The following is a 23,351-nucleotide window of genomic DNA, read 5'->3' as shown; positions in this document are numbered from 1 at the left end:
CCCCTGCCATGGGCAGGCACACCTCACAGTAAACCATGTCACCCAAGGCTCTGTACAGCCTGGCCTTGAACACTGCCAGGGATGGAGCATTCACAACTTCCTTGGGCAGCCTATTCCAGTGCCTCACCATCCTCACAGTAAAGAACTTCCTCTATATATCCACTCTGAACTTCCCCTGTTTAAGGTTTAATCCATTACCCCTTGTCCTATCACTACAGTCTCTAATGAAGAGTCCCTCTCCAGCATCCCTATAGGCCCCCTTCAGATACTGGAAGGCTGCTATGAGGTCTCCACGCAGCCTTCTCTTCTCCAGGCTGAGCAGCTCCAACTTTCTCAGCCTGTCTTCATGTGGGAGGTGCTCCAGTCCCCTGATCATCCTTGTGGCCCTCCTCTGGACTTGTTCCAACAGTTCCATGTCCTTTTTATGTTGAGGACACCAGAACTGTACACGATACTCCCAAGTGAGGTCTCACAAGAGCAGAGTAGAGGGGCAGGATCTCCTTCCTACCTGCAAAGGGAGCCACTTGAATTCACCTTCGGTCTTGAGGCTAAAACTTAAGAAAGTGTAGTTAATAAAGTGGGACAAGGCTGAGCTGAGTTTCATCTGCAATATTACCATTTGACTTTAATTGAAAGAGAAGTGTGAAAGCAGTGAAATATATTCAGCACCTTTGGTGCTCCTTAGCCAGCAGTGTTGTAATGCAAAGTGACCACATGAATAAATATTTACTACTTACTTGTGGCTGGCTAGCAAAAAATGAGAACGTGTCGAGGCTCATGTCATCTGAGGTATATTTTCATAGAATCATAGAATAGTTAGGGTTGGAAGGGACTTTTAGATCATCTAGTTCCAGCACCCCTGCCATGGGCAGGGACACCTCACACTAAACCATCTCACCCAAGGCTTCATCCAACCTGGCCTTGAACACTGCCAGGGATGGAGCATTCACAACCTCCCTTGGCAACCCATTCCAGTGCCTCACCACCCTAACAGGAAAGAATTTCCTCCTTATATCCAATCTGACCTTCGCCTGTTTAAGTTTTAACCCATTACCCCTTGTCCTGTCACTACAGTCCCTAATGAAGAGTCCATCCCTGGTTGGAAAGGACCTTAAGATCACTTAGCTCCAATCCCCCTGCCGTGGGCAGGGACACCCCACACTAAACCATGCCACCCAAGGTTTTGTCCAGATTGGCCTTGAACACCACCAGGGATATTTTGCAGAGGTGGTTTATAAAATAAAGACCCAGGTAGCTATTGCCCTATTTAAACTTCACTTCCAAAGTAAGTCGCAAAGTAAGAAAATGACTTTTTTTTTTTCTTTTCAGTCTCACAAGTAATGTTTTTTGGTTTATTTTTTTATTTTAATAACATTGTTTCTATTTGGGAATGTTTCTTGTTTTTTTTTTTTCCCTCAAAATAATGGTGTTAGATGTCTTTAAAACTTTCTGTTATCATGGCTTTTATTGGCCTTAGTGTTATTTGTCATGCTGTTTTTATGTTCCTGAAAACCTCTATCTGAAATGAGAATTGGATTCTTAGTAATGAATAATTTAATTGCTATATCTGCAATGTAATTACTGGGGTTTCTTTCTAGTACTGTTCATTTAAGCTCCCTGTAAGAGTTCTTACTGATACGGGGTAGTAAAATTTCATTGTATTTTTTTCAGTTTGAGGAGACTGCTGAAAGCCTTATAGGCTGTTATTATTCACCCTTACCTCTTTTTTTCCATATTCTTCTCAGGACTTAATTTTGTCTTCCTTCTTCAGTTTCCTTGTTTTCTGAATATATCTTAATTTTCAAAAGCTTTGTAGTTTTCCTGTCCTGTGCTGTTCATACAAGCAGATTTTTTTCTTTGAGCCTTCTGTCTTCTTTTCCTACTTTGATTGGATTTTTTGTCCAAGAAAACTCGGGGAGCTTGTTAACATACAAGTACAATTTCATTTATTCCTTTTCAGGATCCAACAGCGAGTCAGTTTCTCAGGCTGGTACTTCTGATTTCCAGTGGGATTTAAGTCATGCTCAAGCTCCTGTTGATGACGAATGGTCTGGGTTAAGTATGTTCCTCTAAAATGTTAATTAAGAAAATTTTGTTAATTACCATTACTTTGAAGTGTAGTTTCTTATATTAGTTACTTGTATTTAGCCAGTTGTGAGCATCTGAAGAGAAACCTGGAATGCTTTACTGCTTTAAAGCTAATTGACCATTTGAAGAAGCAGGAAGAAGTGTTTTGATGAATGATAACAGAAAATGGTTAATTTCTAGGAAAAATATTTAGGTATTGAAATGCAGAAGTGAAGGAGAGCTCATGCATTTTAATGTGCTTCTGGCTTTTGCTAGAAAATCTTAGCAATCACTTAAAGCAGTCTTACTGCAAATGATAAGGAAAATTTACTGCAAGTCTGCAAAAGACATATTTAGCAGATTGTATTTGAGTCACACATTTTGCTTTTACATGCTTGTACCTTACTGAAAACTTATGTGACATGAGACTCTTGTAATTGATCAAACTTACTTTCTCATTTAGCAAAAGTTAGGAAGCTATTATATGTATGGAAAGCATATGCAGGTTAGAAATCACTAAAATTACTTGGGAATTGTAGCAAATCGGTGTTTACTCTCCCTTTCCCCCTCCCTGCCAATTTTAAAATATGCCTGTAGTTCTTACCACAGGCTCTCCATAAATTGGGCTGTAGTGTCATAAAGTTATAGCCATTCCTAAGTATTTGTTAGGGAAACATTACACGTGGAGAAAGCTTTTAGCCTTAAATTCACTTTTTGTTCTGCTTTGTAATTGACAGCTTTTTTTCAGTCAGATCTAAGAGTGTTCGAGAGAAACTATTTAGTGCCTCTCATTAGGTCATTGACCTGAAAAATTGTTCAAGAAGTTGGGCAGAAAAGCCAACTTGCATGTTACCTTCTCGGAGAACAGCTTCTTGTTTAATGACTGCAGAAGTGGAATGGGTTGATGCAGTCCTTAACTGCACAAGTTTTGGCATGCCTGCTCAGATACCAGAACACTTTGAAACTTCTCTTTTGTCTTTTATCCTGCTTAAGGATAAGGGAAGCATATTTCAGTTAATAATTTGAAAGCAGTCAGTTTTGCATATTATCAAAAGCATAATTCATTCACATTTCTGAACATAGAGTGTTTATGGCTATAGCTTCTGTTAATACAGTAATTTGGTCATAGGTGTCAGTTAATTGAAGTGTACATGAATAGAAATAGGGAAATAATGGATGTTTAGGCCGATGTAATGCACAGATTAACACCTTATTGCACTATGTGGTTCAGACAAGGAAATTATGTACAAATACTACTAATTTTATTAGGGTTTTTTTTTATAAGCAAGTAGTGAAAGAGCAGTAGCTGTGAAGTGTTATGTTGGGCAGTAATTGGCTTCTTTCAGATTGGTGAATTTTAGTGTCCAAAGTGTAATTGAAGTAATATTTTTATATGAAAGCAATAGGTGAAAAAGGCTAATAAGTAATCTTAAGGTCTCTTAATGTATTTTTTGTTTCATAATGCTTGCCAATAGATTTAATTGGTTTTATTACTGCTTTTCATTTCGACTTAGTTTTCACATGTTTAATCTGAATCCCACTGTAGTTGGCAGACCAGGTTTACTTCTTCTCCTTCAATCTGGCATAGACTGAGGCTGAGAAATATTAGTGATGTTAATGTGAAATGGTGTTCTGTTTTTAAAAGTGGCTTGTAATTTTCTACTAAACAGAGTCTAAGGCTTAGTTTTTCCCTTCAGATATTTATTTTTTTTACATAAATGACACTTTAGATCTGTCATTCCTGTGTGACAACATAGATATGTGCCATCATAAATGAATGACAGCAGAATGAAAGGGGGACTTAAATGTTTTGGTTAGAGAATAAAGGTTATTAAAAATGGAAAGTGTTACTGAGTCAAAAGTCATCTTGTAAGAGTTCCATTTCCAGATATGACTTGTAAAGAATTCTTACGAAGGTAAGATTGATCAGTGTTATAGCTCACCTTAATTTTTTCACAAACTAGGAACGTTTAAGAGAACAACCCTTAAATTTGTCGCTCTTCACATAGTCTAGAAAAGTATCTCAAAGCGATTGCATCTAGCTAGCTGCTGCTGTTTGTAATAGGATAGCTCTGTAAAGTAACTGTTATACTCATTACTTACAAAAGTCTTCCACCTGTCATTGAAATCTAATATTTTCCCTCATAAATACAGGAAATTAATCTTTATACCTTGATACCAAGCAATTATTTTATGCATAGATTCTCTTTTTTCATTTTTAAACTATCAAATAGGACCTGCTAAAGTAAGGAGACATTCCTAAAACATCTTTATAATCTTTGTAGATGGACTTTCTTCAGCTGATCCCAGTTCTGATTGGAATGCACCTGCAGAAGAGTGGGGAAACTGGGTAGATGAAGAGAAAGTTGCTTCTGTTCCTCAAACTGAAGAGATCCCTGATGTTCAGAAGGTAAAAGGTGATATTTTCTCCTTAGCTCCAAGTCTTTGACCTCACCACTGCCATTTCTTAAAGTAATTTAATGGTGGTGATAAAGGTAATCTCTCATCTCTTTTACACTGATAAGAGCATCACAGTTCTGTTAATACGTACACAGAGAAGGAAAATGCTGAATGTTGTTATTCAGAAAATAGCCACTTAGCTCCCTATCATGTCTTACAGTCTCACCATATTAAAAGGATTACCTTATCATTGTAGACTGAGAGGATTTAGATTTCTTTTCATAAATTCTTCATAACAGTATTTAACTCTCTGTATGAAAAACAGCTTTTCCATGCCACCAGTGCATGATGTTCTGTTCCTTTTTCATTCTCGGCTCCTGTACCTCTATTACCAGGTAGCATGTTTTCCTAAAATGAACTGAACAGATAAGATGGTATGCATTTATACTTTCATACGCAATTAAATTCCTTAGAGCTAATTTGTTTAGTCTATAAAAGGCATGTTTCATTGCCAGTTTAAAGGCTAATACTTTATATTCCCATATGAAGGCTTCAGATAATGAAAGAGAAAAAGCAGAGCCTGTTCTTCAGAGTTCTGCAAGTGGCAAATCCAAGAAAAAGAAGAAGAAAAAGAAGAAGCAGGGTGAAGAAACTAACTCTCCTGCACAGGTAAATGGAATGAAATCTCGATAGTCTGAAATGCAATTGTGAGAAATTCATAAAATCACATCATTTTTGTATATTAGTGACTAAAGCAAAAATTATTTGGGGGAAATTAATTTCATTATGGTATTGGATTGTCTACTGTTGTTTCTTAAGATTTAATCCTTCTCTTACTAGTATTTCCTTTAATTATCCCACATTAGATTCATTAATTCGACATAGTTTTGCTGGATTTTGGGGAAAGTAGTTGGGATTCTGTACTGTAGGGTTACTTCCAGGAGGAACTTTCCTCTGCATGGGAAACCTTCTTCTCATGTCCTTTGTCCAGCTGCCTTGGTGGATATAGCTAGCTAGGAGAACGAAGGAAATTTAAGTTTTCTCTTAGGCTGCCTTAAAATACAGTTCTGGGAGAATATAGTGGTTTTCTGAAGTACTGTTGGAGCTTGATTTATACGAAATGGCAAGTATCAGTGCCGCAGGCTCAGTAGATGAAGCTGCTCTGTGAGTCAGATTTGAATTGGATAGTATTTGCAGACTGAGGATGGTTGGAGTTTTGTGTTACTTAAATAGCTTTTTAAGAATTACGTTGAAACAGATTTGTAAAAACAGCAAAAGCAGTTTGCACTTCATTCACTTGGCAATTGACTCATATTTGAATAGAGAAAAACCAAGTACTTTCCTAGTAGGAAAAAGCTTTTAATAGCTCATGCTCAGAATACAGTCTGCTTCTGCTTGTAGTGACAGTCATTCATAATTTACATTATTTACAAAATATTAAATGTTCTGTTGAATCTATGTGAATTGGAGAGAGGCAGAAAGCGTAACTTCAGCTGTTCTCACTTTGAATTTGCTTTTTATGATTATCATGTTTTCAGTCTGAGATTTTTAATAAAACAATTTTAAAAGACTAAATTCCTATTACACTCTTTTTAACTCTTTAGAACTTTTAAAGTTGTGTGGAGGTGGGTGCTGCTGTCAATTCAGAGTGAGATTTTTTTTTAAGCAGATTGAAACTGAGGGTACTAGGACTGCAGCTTTTTTTGTAATTGAAATCTGTCACATTCTAGTATTAGTCAAGATCAATAGGTTAGGGTTATTTGTTATTTGTTATATTGTTAAGGTATTTGTGGATGTCTTGCATGGATGCTAAGGTCAGTGAGTGCATTCTGAAGTATTTTTTTTCTCCATTGCTTGTGAGGTGCTTTTTAGGTTGTATATGTCAAACGGAATCCTACTGTCCATATTAACATAAGCAGATTCATTTATTCTACCCATTGGTTTCTCACCATTCTGATTTTGTTGCTTTTTCCTTTAATCCATCAGTCTATGAGATCATCAGTTGAAATAAGAGAATTTCTCTGTATTAAATTTTTATGAAAGATTGGTGTTGGTTACTTGACAGGAGCAGACAGAACTACTATTGCATACATTATCCTTGTTATAGTAGTTCAGTAATTTAACTTGCCACTTCTACTTCAGACTCACATAAAACCTATATATTTATCCTCTGAAAATGGAGCATGTTCATTTAAACAGCATTGTCTATCTCACTGACACTGTTCACACTCACATTTGTTGAGTTCAGTGTTTGTCAAGGCAGTGGAAGCTACCTTCAGAGCTAGGTATAACGCAATATATATTCTTTCCTGTCAAGAATCAACAGACTGTGACTGCATTTTCACAAGGTTCCAGGGGAAGTAAGTGAAGGAACAAAGTTTCAGGGCTACTTCCAGCTTGAAACTGCAGATGTGTTCTATTTACTGTTTACCACCACAGGATTCTTCTGATGCTATAAACAAATATAACTATTTGCTCATCATCTGAAATGAAAACTTTTCACTATTAAGAGTGTTTAAGGGGTAAAGGTTGAAACTCTTGGATACTTTGGATAATTCGAGTTTCTGTATCAAGATAATTTATTTTAAAGGCATCATGGCAAACTAAATAGGGTTGCAAAAATCTTAAAGCTTAATATGTAAAAAATGTACAGTTTAATATGCAGAGCTTACATCCACGTATAAGAAAGCACAGAATTGGGAGCAGTCAAGTCTCATCATGATACTTTTGCAAAGTTTTTGGCATAACTTCCATTTAATTTTGCATCTTACAATTTCACAGGAGTGTGAAATGCAGTTAATTCACAGATTGGGATTTTTGCTAGTAAATTGCGTGAAGAGTATTGCTCTTGGGGTATCACTGCATCCTATGGGTATTTTTGTAATGTGTTGTTCTATAAATTTTGAGTGTTAGCATGAGCTAATATTAGCCCACTACTTAAAATTTTTATAGATAGATTTTCTTAGTTACAGAAGCTGATTATGGCAACAGAACTGATGTGCAAGGAAGAAGAGTTAGAACTTAAGAAGAGAAGGCTCCAGGGAGACCTTGGAGGAGCCCTCCAGTACCTAAAGGGGACCTACAAGAAAGCTGGAGAGGGACTTTCTACAAGGACGTGTAGAGATAGGACAAAGGGGTAGTGGTTTTAAAATGAAAGAGGGGAGATTCAGATTAGATACTTGGAAGAAATTCTTCACTGTGAGGGTGGTGAAACACTGGTACAGGTTGCCCAGAGAAGATGTGGATGCCCCATCCCTGGCAGCGTTCAAGGCCACTGGGGCTTTGGATGGGGATGGATTGGATGGGGCTTTGAACAAACTGGTCTAGTGGAAGGTGTCTGTACTCATGGCAGGGGGGTGGAACTAGATGATCCTAAAGGTCCCTTCCAACTCAAATCATTTTGTGCTTCTATAAAATTTACTGTAAACACAGGCTCTTCCCCCCCCTCTCCCATCCCACTTTTGTAGGACCCTGAAGAACTGGATAGAGAAGCTGGAGAGGAATTTCAGGAGGATACCTCAAAAGTTCAACCACAGAAGGAAATAGCTTTTTCTCTGAAGACCATAAGTACTAGTGAACCAGCTAAGGTAGGGATACAGAATTGGATTTATGTTACAATTTCTGATTTGGAAATGCTCAAAGTCCATTGAAACATTAATTTGTGTATGTAGAGTTACAGTAAGAATACTGTTTCAGGCTGTATGTTTATGAATATAGAGGGGATTGAGAGGTTGGATTTTAGCTATAGGTCAGTTGCAAATTTTAGAAAGGATGTCTGCTTTGAAGAGGAGTATCTTCTGAATTAGTAGTCATTTTTGTGACTGTCAAATTACTTTCTTGTTTGAATATTCAAGCAATCTGGAAACCTAAGAACTAATAGGTCAAAGTGCAAGACTTAAGTGTATTTTATTGTTTCATTGCAACAGAATGAAGTGTTACTAACTTAGTATATTCTGAAATAAGTGCAGTCTAAGTTTGATTTTTAATGGCTATGCTGAGCTTAATAAATGTGTAAGAAAAGTTTCATCTGAATCAAATCATAAACTGTTTGCTTCAGCTCACAATTTAAACAGATATTCTAGACAATAGAAGTTCTCTTTAATCTCTCTCCAACAAGCAGCTTTTAGATACTGTCATCCTACAAGCATCATATTATAGGAAGAAGTATCATTTAATTTTTCTAGTGATACTGGATTTGTGTTCCATAAAGAGAGAACAATACCAGTGTGACAGCAGTTTAGTACCACAGAATATCTGTCAGAATATAGAGGTTTACTTTTTCATTGCTAAGCATTTGCTTTGTAACAGTAATAAGGTCTTCAGATTCTAATGAAAATATTAGAACAGGATCTTTTATGAGAGACTTCAGGTTACCAAAGGAAACTACAGGAAGTGTTCATGGAGAACATGTGCCTTGAAAAGCACATTCAGTTGTACTTTTAGGTTGTTCTAAATACCTACTTCTACACTGAAGTACAGCCTTTACTGTAATTGTGTTTAGGTCCAACCTGTATTCAAGGTTAGCAACAGCTGCCTCTTTTCTCTGACTAATGCAGAGGTGGGTTTTGTGGCTTTTTGAAGCTGTATCTGAAAAAACACCTATATGTGGAAATGGCCTTCTTCCTGGCCATGTGTGGGTTTTTTAAAACTTCAAATACATTGTTTTGTGTTGGAGGCCATATCTGAAAATGCATAGTCAGAAATCTCATATTTAAATTGTGATTTGAAGGTGGTTTTTTTGACATCTAGAAAGAGGTGTACTGGTGCATCCCAGAAGGCTAGCTGTTGCTTGTTTAGAAATCTAAATTGATTTAAGAAATATTCTTCAGCCACATGTAATGATTCCTTTTATCTGCAGTTTGATATTTTACTTTTTCTCACAAGGTGTCACTACTGCCAAAATACCAGTCAAGTTTTAGTAGACTTTGCTCAGTTGTTTAGTGTTCAGAACCATTCCTAGTTAATTTGCTGGCATCAGCTCTGATGTAGAGCTTCTCTGTGCACTACTTTCTGGAAGCTTGATTGCTTCTGTTACCCTTGAGTCTTAAATTCTGTTTGTATGTGTGCCTCTGTATAGCTGTGTTAGTAGCAATTTTGTGAAACAAGAAATTACCTGTGTGAAATTACTTGGTGTAGGGGCAAAGGACACATAAAATTTTTATTATCAACATTCTCTGGAACTTAGTTGGACTTGATAAAGGACAAATTGTGCGTTGTTGTATCTGGCAAGGCAGATGATCTGTCAGTCTTTATAAAGTATCTTTGCCAATAGATTGGGCTTCGTTGTAATTTCACACATGCAAAGATGCTTTCTGATATTGTTCAACTTGGCTGTTCCAGAAAGTTTTGGAAACTTTAGAAACATCTGTGACTGATGTGTGAAATGGTTGACTCTACATTTCCAAGGCAGATAATCTAGTCTTGAGCAAGTGCTCCAAAACTTGAGAACTAAATATGAGGAAAAATGAATTGAATGCAAATAAGTTGTAAACCAAAATATAAAGACCAGCAACAGCTGAATGTTGAACACTTTTGGTGGTTTATCTGGCAATTATATCATTCACATATATTGGGCTGTGTGGCAACCATTGCATTTTATCAGCAGGCGCAGGTTTTAAATTAAGAGATATCTTTGAAAGTCCTTTATTTCTGGCAATTTCACAATTCACTACTTCATTAATAAATTATAGAATTATAACTTTATATTCTCAAAAGGTCCTTTCCAGCCCAGACCATTCTCCGATTCTGTAAAAAAGGCTTTATTCGTCGTTTAAGTTTTCCTTTCTAAAATGCTTTGTTAGCACAAAATATCCTAGCAAAGACTAGAACTCAGTTCTTAATGTTTGGTACCACAGTCCATTTCCCTCCTCCAAAGCTCACACAGAAGTATGGTATTTGGAAAAATGTGTCCACATAATGCTGTAGATATCTGTATTGTTACATTTGCAGTAATACTGCATGCTTCAGTATTCAAGCTGCAACATGTTTGTTAGTCAGCAGTATGTCATTAAATCTTAAGTTTCTTTACTTGCAGTTGGATGTGACTCTGTCCTGATGAAACTATGGTGCCAGTGACCTGAACCAATTATCTTGCAGAACTAGGAGCTTTAAGAACTCCTCCTGTTCTACACGCCACATCCAATTTGTTAGAGTTCCTGTTAACAGGAAGGGGTTCTACAATAACCGGAAGGGATTCTATAGGTGCATTGTGAATAGAAGACAGATTAGGGACAATGTGGGCCCTCTCCAGAAGCTATCAGAAGAGTTGGCTACCCTGGATTCGGAGAAGGCTGAGGTTCTCAGCGACTTCTTTGCCTCGGTCTTCACTGGCAAATGCTCTGACCACACCACCCAAGTCTTGGAAGGCAGACGCAGGGACTGTGAGAATGAAGACCCTAGGCCCACTGTAGGAGAGGAACTGGTTCAAGACCATATTAAGAACCTGAACGTGCACAAGCCCATGGGACCCGATGAGATCCATTCATGGGTCCTGAAGGAGCTGGCAAATGAAGCTGCTAAGCCACTGTCCATCGTATTTGAAAAATCATGGCAGTCAGGTGAAGTTGCTGATGACTGAAAAAAGGGAAATATAACCCCCATTTTCAAGAAGGGAAAAATGGATGACCCAGGGAATTACAGACCCATCAGTGTCACCTCTGTGCCTGGCAAAATCTTGGAGCAGATTCTCCTGGAAGGCGTGTTGAGGCACAAGAAAAAAAAACAAGGTGCTTGGTGACAGCAAGGGGAAATCCTGCCTGACCAATTTGGTGGCCTTCTATGATGGGGCTATGGAAGTGATGGAGAGGGGTAGAGCAGTTGATGTCATCTACCTGGACTTGTGTGAAGCATTCGACACTGTCCCACACGATATCCTTGTCTCTAAATTGGAGAGACATCAATTTGATGGATGGACCACTCGGTGGATAAAGACCTGGATGGATGGCCGCACACAAAGAGTTGTGGTCAATGGCTCAATGTCCAGCTGGAGACCAGTAATGAGTGGTGTGCCTCAGGGATCGGTGTTGGGACCGGTCTTGTTTAACATCTTTGTCGGTGACATGGACAGTGGGATTGAGTGCGCCCTCAGCAAGTTTGCCGATGACACCAAGCTGTGTGGTTCGGTTGATACACTGGAGGGAAGGAATGCCATCCAGAGGGACCTTGACACGCTTGTGAAGTGGGCTGATGCCAACCTCATGAAGTTTAACCATGCCAAGTGCAAGGTCCTACACCTGGGTAGGAGCATTCCCAGGCACAGCTACAGGTTGGGCAGGGAAGAGATTCAGAGCAGCCCTGTGGAGAAGGACTTGGGGGTGTTGGTTGATGAGAAAATGAACATGAGCCGGCTTCAGTGTGCACTCGCAGCCCAGAAAGCCAACCGTATCCTGGGCTGCATCAAAAGGAGCGTGACCAGCAGGTCAAAGGAGGTGATCCTGCCCCTCTACTCTGCTCTTGTGAGACCTCACCTGGAGTATTGTGTGCAGTTCTGGTGTCCTCAACATAAAAAGGACATGGAACTGTTGGAACAAGTCCACAGGAGGGCCATGAGGATGATCAGGGGACTGGAGCACCTCCTGTATGAAGACAGGCTGAGAAGGTTGGGGCTGTTCAGCCTGGAGAAGAGAAGGCTGCGTGGAGACCTCATAGCAGCCTTCCAGTATCTGAAGGGGACCTATAGGGATGCTGGGGAGGGACTCTTCATTAGGAACTGTAGTGACAGGACAAGGAGTAATGGGTTAAACAGGGGAAGTTTAGATTGGATATAAGAAGGAAATTCTTTCCTGTTAGGGTGGTGAGGTACTGGAGTGGGTTGCCTAAGGAAATTGTGAATGCTCCATCCCTGGCAGTGTTCAAGGCCAGGTTGGACGTAAGCCTTGGGTGAGATGGTTTAATGTGAGGTGTCCCTGCCCATGGCAGGGGGTTTGGAACCTGATGATCTCAAGGTTCTTTCCAGCCCTATTAACTGTTCTATGGTTCTGTTCTATGTGTAGCTGATGATTGCTGGTTAATTAGACATTAGAATTGGCTAAGCTTAGAAATCCTGCAGGATAGGAGTTGATTTTTACCAGCATGGTTGATCCTAAAAAAATTGATTACCGTATTTTCAGTAGATTAAAAGAAATACTGCAGTTACAGTTATTAAAAAACATTTTTGGCTGATGTATGTCAAACTCCTGTACTCATGGAAGGTTAGAGAGATACCCTCCAAATTCCCGTGTGGTTTTAATAAAAGATTTTTGCTCTTTTTTTTCTGGTTTTGCTATATTTTTTGAGATGTTTACCGCATGGGAAACAGTACTGACTGGTGACTACAATGTAGGATCTGTGTACAGCCACATCTAGGGCTAGGTGTAGGCTTCACTGTTTTGTTATGATAGTTCCAGGTTCTGGCTGTTGAGGCACAGCTATAGCCATGACTTCTTAGTAACACTGTCAGGTTTGGGGTTTATCACTTGACTGAGGCGCTGTTTTCTAGTATTTGAAGGCTTCTAATATTTGAAGCCTTTTTGTCAGTAGGTTACCTGCAGTGGAATCGTACGTTTATGTTCTGATTTTACTATTGGAATGTTTTTTGAAATTCTGATTTCTGGTTTACTGTACTTCAGTGCCATTAAGTGCCACAGAGTGAGCTACACAGTTACATCTTGCCTCTGTTGTGGGAACCTTCAAAATAGGTTGACCAGATAATTGGAAAATACTACAAGTATCTTTTGGCAATTACTCCTCCAGTAGTTTCCACTGAAATACTTTTTTACTGCTCTTGCAAATATCTGGTATTGTAATATCAGCATACAGAGGGTTTTGAGCAGCGGATAGGAATGACTTTCTAAGTGTTATGTTTAGAAAGCAAATGCTTTCTAAATATTACAAAATTTTGGGTTTGTATTGTCTATTTAGACATACACAGAATATAAGTTCTAGAGTCTTTTTAGGATCTTAGTGATTTTTAGATTGTTCTTTCTTTGCGTGTTATGTATTTTAAGAATTCATTGTCATCTTTGCTTGTGTTTAACTAAATGTTTTGACACTAGATGGCAGTCATAGTCTTGTGGCCTTGAGCTCAAGTTGTGAAGTGTCTTAATATTGGTTTAATTTTTCAGTGCCATCTTTCCAGCAGCTACTAAGTATACTGCCAGAATAACACTGTACAAGAATGTTTTACTGCTGTATGACATAGTAAACCTTTGTCAACTTCTTTCTGCATTTCAAATAGCCTGAGGAGGCTCCTTCGCTTGCTGTTTCTACTGAGCCATCCATAATTGTATCAGAGAGCGAGTCTGACAAGATCGCTTCCCAAGTGCCACAGATGCTGCCAGAGACAGATGTTTCTAGTCCCAATATTAAGCAAAACAGTGTGCCTCCTCCACAGAGTAAGTATCTCTCGGTACAATTCATTCTTTATAATGCAGCATGTACTTTTTGTCCCCACAGAGCATATATAGTAGGAATGCTTTGCACTGAGGTCTGGGGCTAGAGGGCCATACTAGGTACTTTTGTGCTTACATGCTTTATGTGCTTCATTTATGTATCTTTCCATATTTTAGCTTTTCTTGAAATAATTTGACAGATGTGTTTTCACTGTGAGGAAATACTGGCTTCATATGCTTGAGTGACTGAAAATGTCTGTTGGCCTTGTCTGGTCCTTAACAGACATTTGGACTTACTCTTTGCCATCAGGACTGGGACTCCATGCAGTGATTAAGTAGTTCTGCCAGCACTGTTTCTAAAGGCCTGCTTGCGAGTCTTCAGTGAAACAGATGGGTACTAACATAGCAGTTGACAGGATGTTTAGCTACCAAAATTTGGAAAACTTGGAAAAATACAAGCAGTTCAATATTCAACCTACTGGGTGGGTTTTTCTTAATTGTTTTTTTGGGGGGGTTTTTTTTTTTGCTTCTCAGCTTATTAACATCTTTTTCCATATGCTTCCATGTCATAATCATGGAGGGAAACAGTTGCTGGTATGAGAGTAGAAAGATACTGGGTGATGCAGTTGTCTGTTGTAGCTTAACAGCACATACTTCAGATTGAACTACTGCAGGTAGATTGCTTTTTAAAAATATGTTGTGTCCAAAGATGTCAAACACATCCTGTTGTACTTAGCAAAAGGGCTTGTACCGGAGTACGTACCCCACAAGACAGAAAAATTAGGAAGGCAGGCAGGATGCGGAAAGTGTTGCTTAAAGGTAAAAGTCTTTGAATTAGACTTTTCAGTGAGGTTAATAAATACTGACATTTTCTAAGAACTTCCTGGCTAAGTGTTGAAGTACTAAATCAGTTTTTAATGACTGCAGAAGAAACTAGATGATTTTATAATATTAGTTTCATTCAACTGCACTAATTGGCTTCTTGGTTTTGAATATATTAAACAGAATCTTTCAAACCACGTGTTAACTTAGAAGTTTTTGTTCTGGTTCTTAAATATGAAGGCTTTTCTGACTGATTCATGCCTCGGCAATTGAAAAAAACATCTTTTATGTTCAGCATATAAAATATTTTACCCCATTTATCACTTCTGGCAGACAGCATGTTTCAAGGCAGTCTATTTTGAAAAAATAATATACGTCTTCTTGATTTGATTGAGGATTCCATGGAACGACATCCTTACGTAGTTCATTGTTCTTAAAAAACACTCTTTTGGAGTGTCACTTATTTAGTGGTTAAAACCAGCATAATCTGATAAAAGTAAACATTTAATGTCAACTGTGTACATGTATGGTATTTCCTGTAAGCTGAAAAATAATGACTCTTATTGTCAATAATATTTACAAAATTAATTACCTTTGTATATCACTGTATACTTGTGGCATAAAATAATAGGTTGAAATTAGCAAACATTAGTTTAGATGCGTTTCAAATTAGACTATTTGGGAGAAACAGATGAGTATAACTCTCCTTCAAAAATCATGCTAGTTGATTGCTCTAAAGTACTTCATAAAATATATGGGGTGTACTATCCAGCATTTTTAAAGTCAGTTCTTTGTAAACTTTCTCAGACCTAACGCTGTAGTTATGTTGGTTTTTGGTTTTCTTTTAGCAAAGTCTGAAGAAAGCTGGGAATCCCCCAAACAAGTTAAAAAGAAGAAAAAAGCAAGAAGGGAAACGTGAACTTCCTGAGATGGACATGTGTTGCTGAATATTGTCATGAAGATTATGCTGTTTATGCAATAATTTGTGAACATGTACAGAATTTTATATAAATTTCAAACAATTTTTAAAAACAGAACTGCTGTGAACACAAACGTCTTTAAAAAGGAATCAAAGGAAAGTAACTCATATAGCAAACAGAACATGCTACATTTGAAAGACATGCTGAAGAGTCTGTTTTTCCAACTTTTGGAGAGAGATCTTGATTTAAAAAAACTGGTTTTACAACACAGTGCCCTGTTTACAACAGATTATACTCTCATCTGCAGCTGTGGAGAAAAGATTAATTTCAAGGAAGGGTATTCTGTAAAAATAATTGTCTGTACAATAGGGGGTGTTTCTTGCCTCTCTTAGGAGTGATGCATTAGAAGCACAGAATGTCAACCATTTGAATTTGTTTCATGCCTAAATGAAAGTGCTTTGATTAAACATATAATCTGCCATATCTTTACAGTAAGTTGGTTAGCAAGTCTGCTAGCTATTGCAGCAGTCACAAGTGCAAATCATTAACCATTTGTACAGTCAGACCTTCATGGTTTATTATATGAAGTTAACACAATAAAACTGTTTTGGGTTAAAAGTTTGAGAATGTGATTTGAAACTTAAGTATGGTTCATGAAGTTATTTTTGATAATGTCTATTACCTTACTTGAATTATTGAAGATAACAGTATATTTTTAAGAACGCAGTAATGTGCATAAAATTGGGTTTCTCCTTCATTCCGTACAGTTCTTGGTTGAGTCAGACTCCCATCTAAAACTGTATTCTTTCAACTGTTAAACTCATGGAATCAATTGAAATCAGACGTTCCCTTCCCTCAACGCTTTTTGACTTGCCATACCCCGTTCTGTTCTGTCCTACCCAGTTCTGTTGTTCTCTATTACTAAAACTCTGAAGAAAGAAAAGTGATGGGTTTTCTTAATTAATTTTTTTTTCACTTGCAAATTATTTGGTGTTTCAGAGCTCTGTTGGAGAACTGGAGTGGCTTCAGACAGCTTTAATTGACATTGTCAAGACCAGTTATCAGGAACACATTTTTTTTTTTACTGCCTTAACCTGTAGTATGTAGAATGTGTCTAGACTTCTGGACAGGAGTTAGCATTTTATATAAAAAAAAATAAAACTCATGCAAGTATAGCAGTTATAAAATAAAGACCATTTCCCGCTTGAAACTGTTAATTAAAATGGTGTTTAAGATGTGTTGTCATTTTCAGGCACTGTGTAATTACGTGGTATCAAACTGGCAGATGTGTTTGTGTCTGTAAGGTGCATGGTCAGCCATGTACAATGTAAATAGCCTATACAAAATGTGTTTGATAAGGATGGTAACCAACATCACCTGGTAAATGCAGTTAAAGAAGAGCCAAGATTTTTTTTCAGTGATTGGCTTCTGGTTTTGTGGCACAAACAGAATTGTTAGCAGCTGAAACACATGGTACTGATCAATGATTTTGTACTCTCACTGTATTTGACTGCAGTTCAGCAGTATTGCAAGGTGCAAATATTTAATGCAGCGAGCTGGTTTTAATTGTACTGAAAATGCACTTTGCTAATGGAGAGCTTTTCTACTAAATGGATACTAATGTGCACAGGAATTATCCCCTGTATATCAGGAACATAAGACACTCTACATTGATTTGTTAAAATAAATTGAGCATATTGACAGTATTGATTTATTCACTGGTAGGGAGTAATGCCTGAGACTGATACCTGTCAAGATTCATGTAAAATAAATTTAGAACTGAAGTACAGCTTTTCAAGGAGTATCTTAAGACAAACACAAAAATAGGATATTACAAAATCATGCAGAGTCATTTGCATGTAAATAGTATTATAATTTTACTTGTCGTCTTCATAGTAAAGATGAAAAAGAATACCCTTTGAATTCAGGTTTGTAATGTATGTCTGAAATGTCTGTTTCCAATCTGTATGTTGTGCTATGAGCCTCTTTTGTAGAAAATACCAAGATTTTATGTAATGAGAGAGACTGCCCCCAGGGGCTTTCACTGCATAAAGTGTTTTTTGTCCTCTTGAAGATAAAGTTGGTGATATTTCTGGGTGAGTCAGCTTGAATAGTTTGTCATTCTGGAGAAAAAGAAACAAACTAGCCAACAGCATAGGAACTCTGCTAATTAACTGCTGCTATTAAGAAGGATCATATAAATACATAGCCTCCTTTCAAAATGTGGTTACCTATTTAGCAGCACCTCTTACTCTTTTCTTAATGTGCAGTTTCAGTGTCTTAGAAAGCGAAACTTGCTTTATCTGACATTCATTAAAAGAGGTAGTAACTGTATAGCATATTGTCTATAAATAGAAATTTGGTTATCTATGTACTGTCATGTTTCTATGACTCAAGCAGTGGTTAGTCTTAATGATACACTGAATCCAGACTTTGGTACTTGGATAGAAAGAGAACACCATTTAAAGAAACTTAATCTTTTTTTTTTTCCTTTTTTTCTTTTTATTTGTTGTTGAATGCATGGAATGGTTTCATAAATCCAGTATGTTGGGCTCTGGAATTATTTGTATGCATAATTTAAACCTGTTGTGATGATGTGTAATTGGATAGTCATGGCATATTTTTATTTCTGTTGTGGGGAGGGAAAGGTGTACAGAATTCATATGTGTTTGTTACGAAGGTAACAACTGTGCATTGGTTTGGAGGGGGTTGAAAAATGTATTTCTGATGCCCTTTTAGAAGTCTAATGAAAAAAGTGCAAGAGAAAAGCACTACTTTAATATTTACTAAGAAAGAATGTACATATTAAAAACATTTCAAACTTTATAGAAATACTTCTGGTACTGTTGTGTTGTAACTGAATTGCATCTCTTTGGAAACTGCCTTATTAATAGTTCCTAGCCATGGGATTGTCCTGTGAGTAAGGCTTTTGAAAAACGCAGACCTCAGAATACATGGTATAGCAGATTTTCAGTTATTGTTAATCATAGTTTGACTTGAGTTGGTCACCAGTCAAGATTTCAGTTGTTAAAAATGCAAGTCTCTTGCAGCCACTTGTACCTGAGAGTCTCCTTCTGGTGACCACTGAGTGCCAACGAAGGACAGAGTTTCAGGTTTCTGGGCCAGTACTGAAAGATTTCTCCATTGTTCTGCTGTAAATGAGGGGGAGGGAAGCACTACAAAGCTGAATTTCTTCTGAAGATACTACTAAAATTATCCTAATACTGTTAAAATGGCACATGAATTGACTCATTTAGGAACCAAGAGCTTCAGCTGAGTGACTTCAGGTGGGGAGAAGGACCAGAAAGGGCTGCCTGTTCTTAACCTGAAAGTAGTGCAGTGTCACTATGGATTTTCTTCCCTGAAGGACTAACAGAACTGCTGTGAATTGGGATGGATGTTGGGAGCAAAGTGGAAGAGCATATATTTTTGTCATGGGTGGGAGTTATTGTTTCCTGTACTCTGTGTCTTGTTGCTGTTAGTGGTTTGCAGACTGTTCCTGTTGAAATTTGGTTGAATAGCTGAAATTGTCTGGTTTCCATAGTGGGTCCTTCCAGTTTAAGAAACTCTTGAATTTACATTCTTTTAAATATGTGGCTAGTTCTACCAAGCTGAAGGTTCACTGAAAATCCATTTCTTTACTGAAACTATGATGTCTTTAATTTTGGTGTATTCTGGAAAAGAAAACTGTGTTTAAAACTCTTAACATGAAACTCCTAGTTTCAGGGTTTCCTACAGTGCTCTTAAAACACTTAGAACATCTGCAGCTCAAAGCAAGTACATTTTCTGTCCTTATTGTGGCATCAAGTAACCTCTTAGCTTGGCTTAGTATTTTTAATTCAGTTCACAGCAGAGGGTAAGGCATGGACCACTGAGAACTGGATCACCACAATGAACTCATAAAACTGACTTGTTTGAGACTGTTCCCTTTTTTCCTTGGGGATATCAAGTGTCTTACACAGTGTTTCCACTGCTGTTCAGTAAGCTCTGGTTCAAAGTGATTCCTCATTTCAGATATCTGATGAAGTATAAACTAAATACTTTACTGAGAACACTATTTTCAGAGGGTGTTATGACTAAAGCTGCCACAGCTTGTTTTCATGCCTACTATTTCCTTGACCATCCTTATCTACGTAGCTAGCGAACAAAGCTGGGCCTTGGGCTACATCTGCAAGTGAAGCTCTGGATGGGAGGTAACTCCTCTCTGATGTGATAGGGTAACTTGGGTTTGTTCTTGGACAGCCAGGCTTTACTGTCTCTCTTCAAGAGATGGGCTAGATTGGAGATCGGTGTCACCTCAGCCTTAGCCAGTTAGCCAAAAGGAGCTCTATGAACTGATGGTCCCTCTGCTGCTGTGGGTCTGAGTGGCTGGGTGTAGGTGTGTATCCATGGAGATGCACAAGCTTTGCTTCTGCTCTTGAAGTCCCTGAAGGCATTATGAGAGACTGGTAACCTTGTGTCACCCATACACAAGGCAGTCACGTTTGAAATTACTACAGACTTGAGTTTTCCCAAGAAGGGAGGGATTCCATGTGAAGCTTCCATGGAGCCTAGTGATAGGTGGATGTTGCCATGTTCCAGTATTTAAAGGGTGGCTACAATGAGAGCAATCAGCTATTGGAGTAATCTCCTCAGGAAAATGGTGGATTCTCCAGCATTGGACACCTAAGATTTGACTGGTCAGGTTGCTAGGCCACTTTGTCTAAACTGTGCTTTTGCCACAAAAAGTTGGACTAGATGATCCTTGAGGTCCCTTCGAACCTTGGTATTCTTTGATCTCTCATTACTCAAAGCAAGGCAACATCTTTCTGAAGAGGGGAGAATGCTGAGCTACAGGCTGGATTCTAGATTGGCTGCAAGAGTTAAATCATCCTGATTTAAAATTACTTATAGCTCAAGCTAAATAGCTAAAAAAGGAAAAGTAATTAGTTTGCTAACGAACAGCTATTCCCTATATGAATTCCCTATTTGTATACACTGTGATTAGGTATTTCCTTAAACTTTTTTTCATTGCCATGAAAGCTGTGAGAATTGCATTACAAAAGTAATCCATGCCTTGGGAGCTCAGGTATTTCAGAGAACTCTTGTTTTCCTCATCAAAACTGACAGACAAGTGATGATTGGCAAGGTAATCTCTTCCTGACTGTAAGATTGAAATATTCTGACATCAAAATCTAATTGGCCAAACTACTTTTGCAGCCAGAATGCTTTCCTTAGAGCTCCAGATCTTTATCCAGTCTTGGGGTGGGGAAAGCTTTTAAGATAACCATGGAGCTCTCATCCAGATGAGTTGGAAGATGGTAAGTGTTCTTCATACGGACACCTGTTTTGCCCAGGTAACCAAGGGCCCACTCTGTGCCCGCTGAGTTTGGAGCTATATGTTCTGCTTTAACTGAGGAATCGTGAAGGCTCTACAGGAGGTATCTCAGACTAAGCATAGACCAGTTTACATTTGAATGAAGTGGGATTTCCCAGTTCCCATTTTTTCCAGGAAAAAAACAAAAACCCAGCTATACTTAAGCTGGCCATTGTTTGAATGCAGTAAAATTATGAACAGAAAACACAGGCTACTATAAAATTTCACATGGCTGCTGCCTGGCTTTCCATCTGTGGGGTTTTCTGTGGTATGCATAATAGTTCTGTTTTCTGTCAATCAAATCCTGCATGGACTTACCAACCTGGTTTTCTCTAGAGTCTTGTTTAAGACTTTGAGAGGTCCATGTGTTCTCCTACTGCTTTAGACTAATGCAGTGTTAAACATCAGTACTCCAACAGTCCAGATGCTTCTGAATTATAGAAGAACGTAATCCGTCAGTATTTACTTTTCTGATAGCACAGGTGGCAGAAAAAAAAACTCTGAAACAAAGGCTACAGTCTTGGCCCAACTGAGTTTTGCCAGGGCCAGTTTAGGACAGGGCAAGCTACCTTGGGTGTCTATTTCAGGTCATCTGTTAGAAGTAACCCTGCTGTGCCAGCATCATCTTTCATTTGACTCTTGAACTATTCTGTTCCAGTTCTGTCTCTCGGTTACCCTGGCCTTTAGCTTTGCTGCAGAGCTACAGTCTTTCAAGTCCTTTGAAACTTTCTCAGATAAAACCCTTTCTCCATGCTTGCTGCACAGTCTGAGCAGCTACTTCAAGAAAAAACAGATCAGAGACTGTATGGTGACTCACGTGCTCTTGCAGACCAACCAGCCAACATCCTACAGCATCAGTGCCCATTTGCCTGTACTTAACCTGGCCTGTCCCACTCACCTCCAGAAGGTGCAAGTGTAGCTGTTAAGTAAGGCTAAGACTGCAGTGGTACTTGAGAGGTGTCCTTACGCCAGCTAGCTCTCCGGTATTTCTGCTATGAGTCAAGTCTGTGGCATGTGTAGAGTAGGGTTAATATTGGGGTCACTTTAAATATGAAGACTTTTGCAGTTGACCTTAACATTGGGGGACTTCCCCCTTCATAGATACCTTTTTTTCTTGTCACTGTCATGCCTGGATGATTATTTCTAAAACCCTTAAAAATCTTAATTGTAGTAGAGATTTGCAATGTTTTCTTCCTTTTTGCTGGAATTCTATTCTGCAGTTTCCAGGGACAGGGGTTCAAAGAGCTGTCTCCTTGGAACTATATGATAATTCCATTAAAAAGGAAAAAAAAGAAAAGGAAAACTTGTCTCTTTCATAAGCAAAAATAATGATACTCAGACTTGACATGGGGATTGAGCATTTCTAAATAGTAGCAACAGGAAAACAGATTTAAGTGCTTTTCTGGAGTGGGCTCAGGATACTCAGCACTGGTAGAGCTGAGCTGGAAAATCAATACTGTGCTATTTTATATTCATGTACTACAGAGATGCAGTTCAAAGTCATCTAAGTCATGCAGCCTGCTGTTAACCATGGAACTTCTTTACAGTGCTTTAGGAATGTCTCTTTTACTGCAAGGCTTTGCAAGGCATGCGGAACAGCAGATTTAGTGATTGGTTTTGTGATGATTAAAACACTTTAATGTTGCCTTAAACATTAAAAAAATTCTTTGTCGGCTGTGACAGAAATGTGTAATTGAAGGTCTCCAAAGCCTGGCATTTTAGTGTCTGAGGGGCAGGTTTTACACCACATGGTTTGGATTTCTGCAGTCACATCATACAAACACTAGGCTATGAAAAACTTGGTCAGAAGTTGTGTGTCACATCAGAAAATAGCTTTTTGTCTGTTCACTTCCAGGCAGAGCATCTGTCATGTAGCACAAGGTCAACATGTGGAAGCAGGACTGCAAGCACTTCACTTTGCATTAATAATTCTATCACTTAAAAATCTTGACTTTGTGCTAGTATGCTGCTGGGATTCATCACTCTCTGCTGTCGGAGAGACTTGTGCTGGAACATTTTCTTATGTAAAGACTTAATGTAATGCTAACATCTCTTGAGAGCACCACACGTTGCCTTTCGCACACTGTTTTACTTCTGCTTTCTGTTGCTGCTGTATGAAGGACATGATATGGTTTGAGGCTTTAAACTCTTTAGAGTTAATCATTCAAGATACTTCTTGAGCAGTCCACCTCAAAGGAGGTATTTTGACGAGTTAACTGGAGAAAGAATTCCCAACTGCAAATTGTGTTCATTATTTATGGCAAACCAGTGGCTCAGCTCTGCTCCAAATGAGCTATTAGCAGGGTGTTCTGCCAGGGTTTTAAGGATGTCTCCATCAGCATGGTAAAAACTCTCAGTGAGGGGTGCTGACTATCTTGCAAATATGAAGGTGTACTGTGACAGTTAACTGGTTTAAGA

At 38.4% G+C, this 23,351-nt stretch overlaps 1 protein-coding gene across 2 annotated transcripts in view; it reads left to right on the top strand.

The window, feature by feature from the left end:
• The window catches only part of MTDH (metadherin), a 36,928-nt gene extending 18,519 nt beyond the window's left edge, over nt 1-18,409 (top strand). The window contains exons 8-13 of one of the 2 annotated variants that reach the window (XM_062627359.1): nt 1,961-2,059; nt 4,353-4,477; nt 5,017-5,136; nt 7,935-8,054; nt 13,682-13,838; nt 15,506-18,409. In XM_062627359.1, coding sequence (XP_062483343.1) covers nt 1,961-2,059; nt 4,353-4,477; nt 5,017-5,136; nt 7,935-8,054; nt 13,682-13,838; nt 15,506-15,576 — 692 coding nt within the window. In that variant the 3' untranslated portion in view covers nt 15,577-18,409. The remainder of the gene's footprint in view (nt 1-1,960; nt 2,060-4,352; nt 4,478-5,016; nt 5,137-7,934; nt 8,055-13,681; nt 13,839-15,505) is intronic. The other variant, XM_062627360.1, reaches the window with a different exon arrangement.
• Nucleotides 18,410-23,351: the final 4,942 nt, after the last annotated feature.

This window comes from Pezoporus occidentalis, unplaced genomic scaffold (assembly GCF_034315485.1).
Source record: "Pezoporus occidentalis ecotype Australia unplaced genomic scaffold, CSIRO_AGI_Poc_V1 ctg3, whole genome shotgun sequence".
In the NCBI taxonomy this organism is placed as follows: Eukaryota; Metazoa; Chordata; class Aves; order Psittaciformes; family Psittacidae; genus Pezoporus; species Pezoporus occidentalis.
The sequence above is the reverse complement of the archived record's forward strand: the minus strand, read 5'-3'. Positions and strand labels throughout refer to the sequence as shown.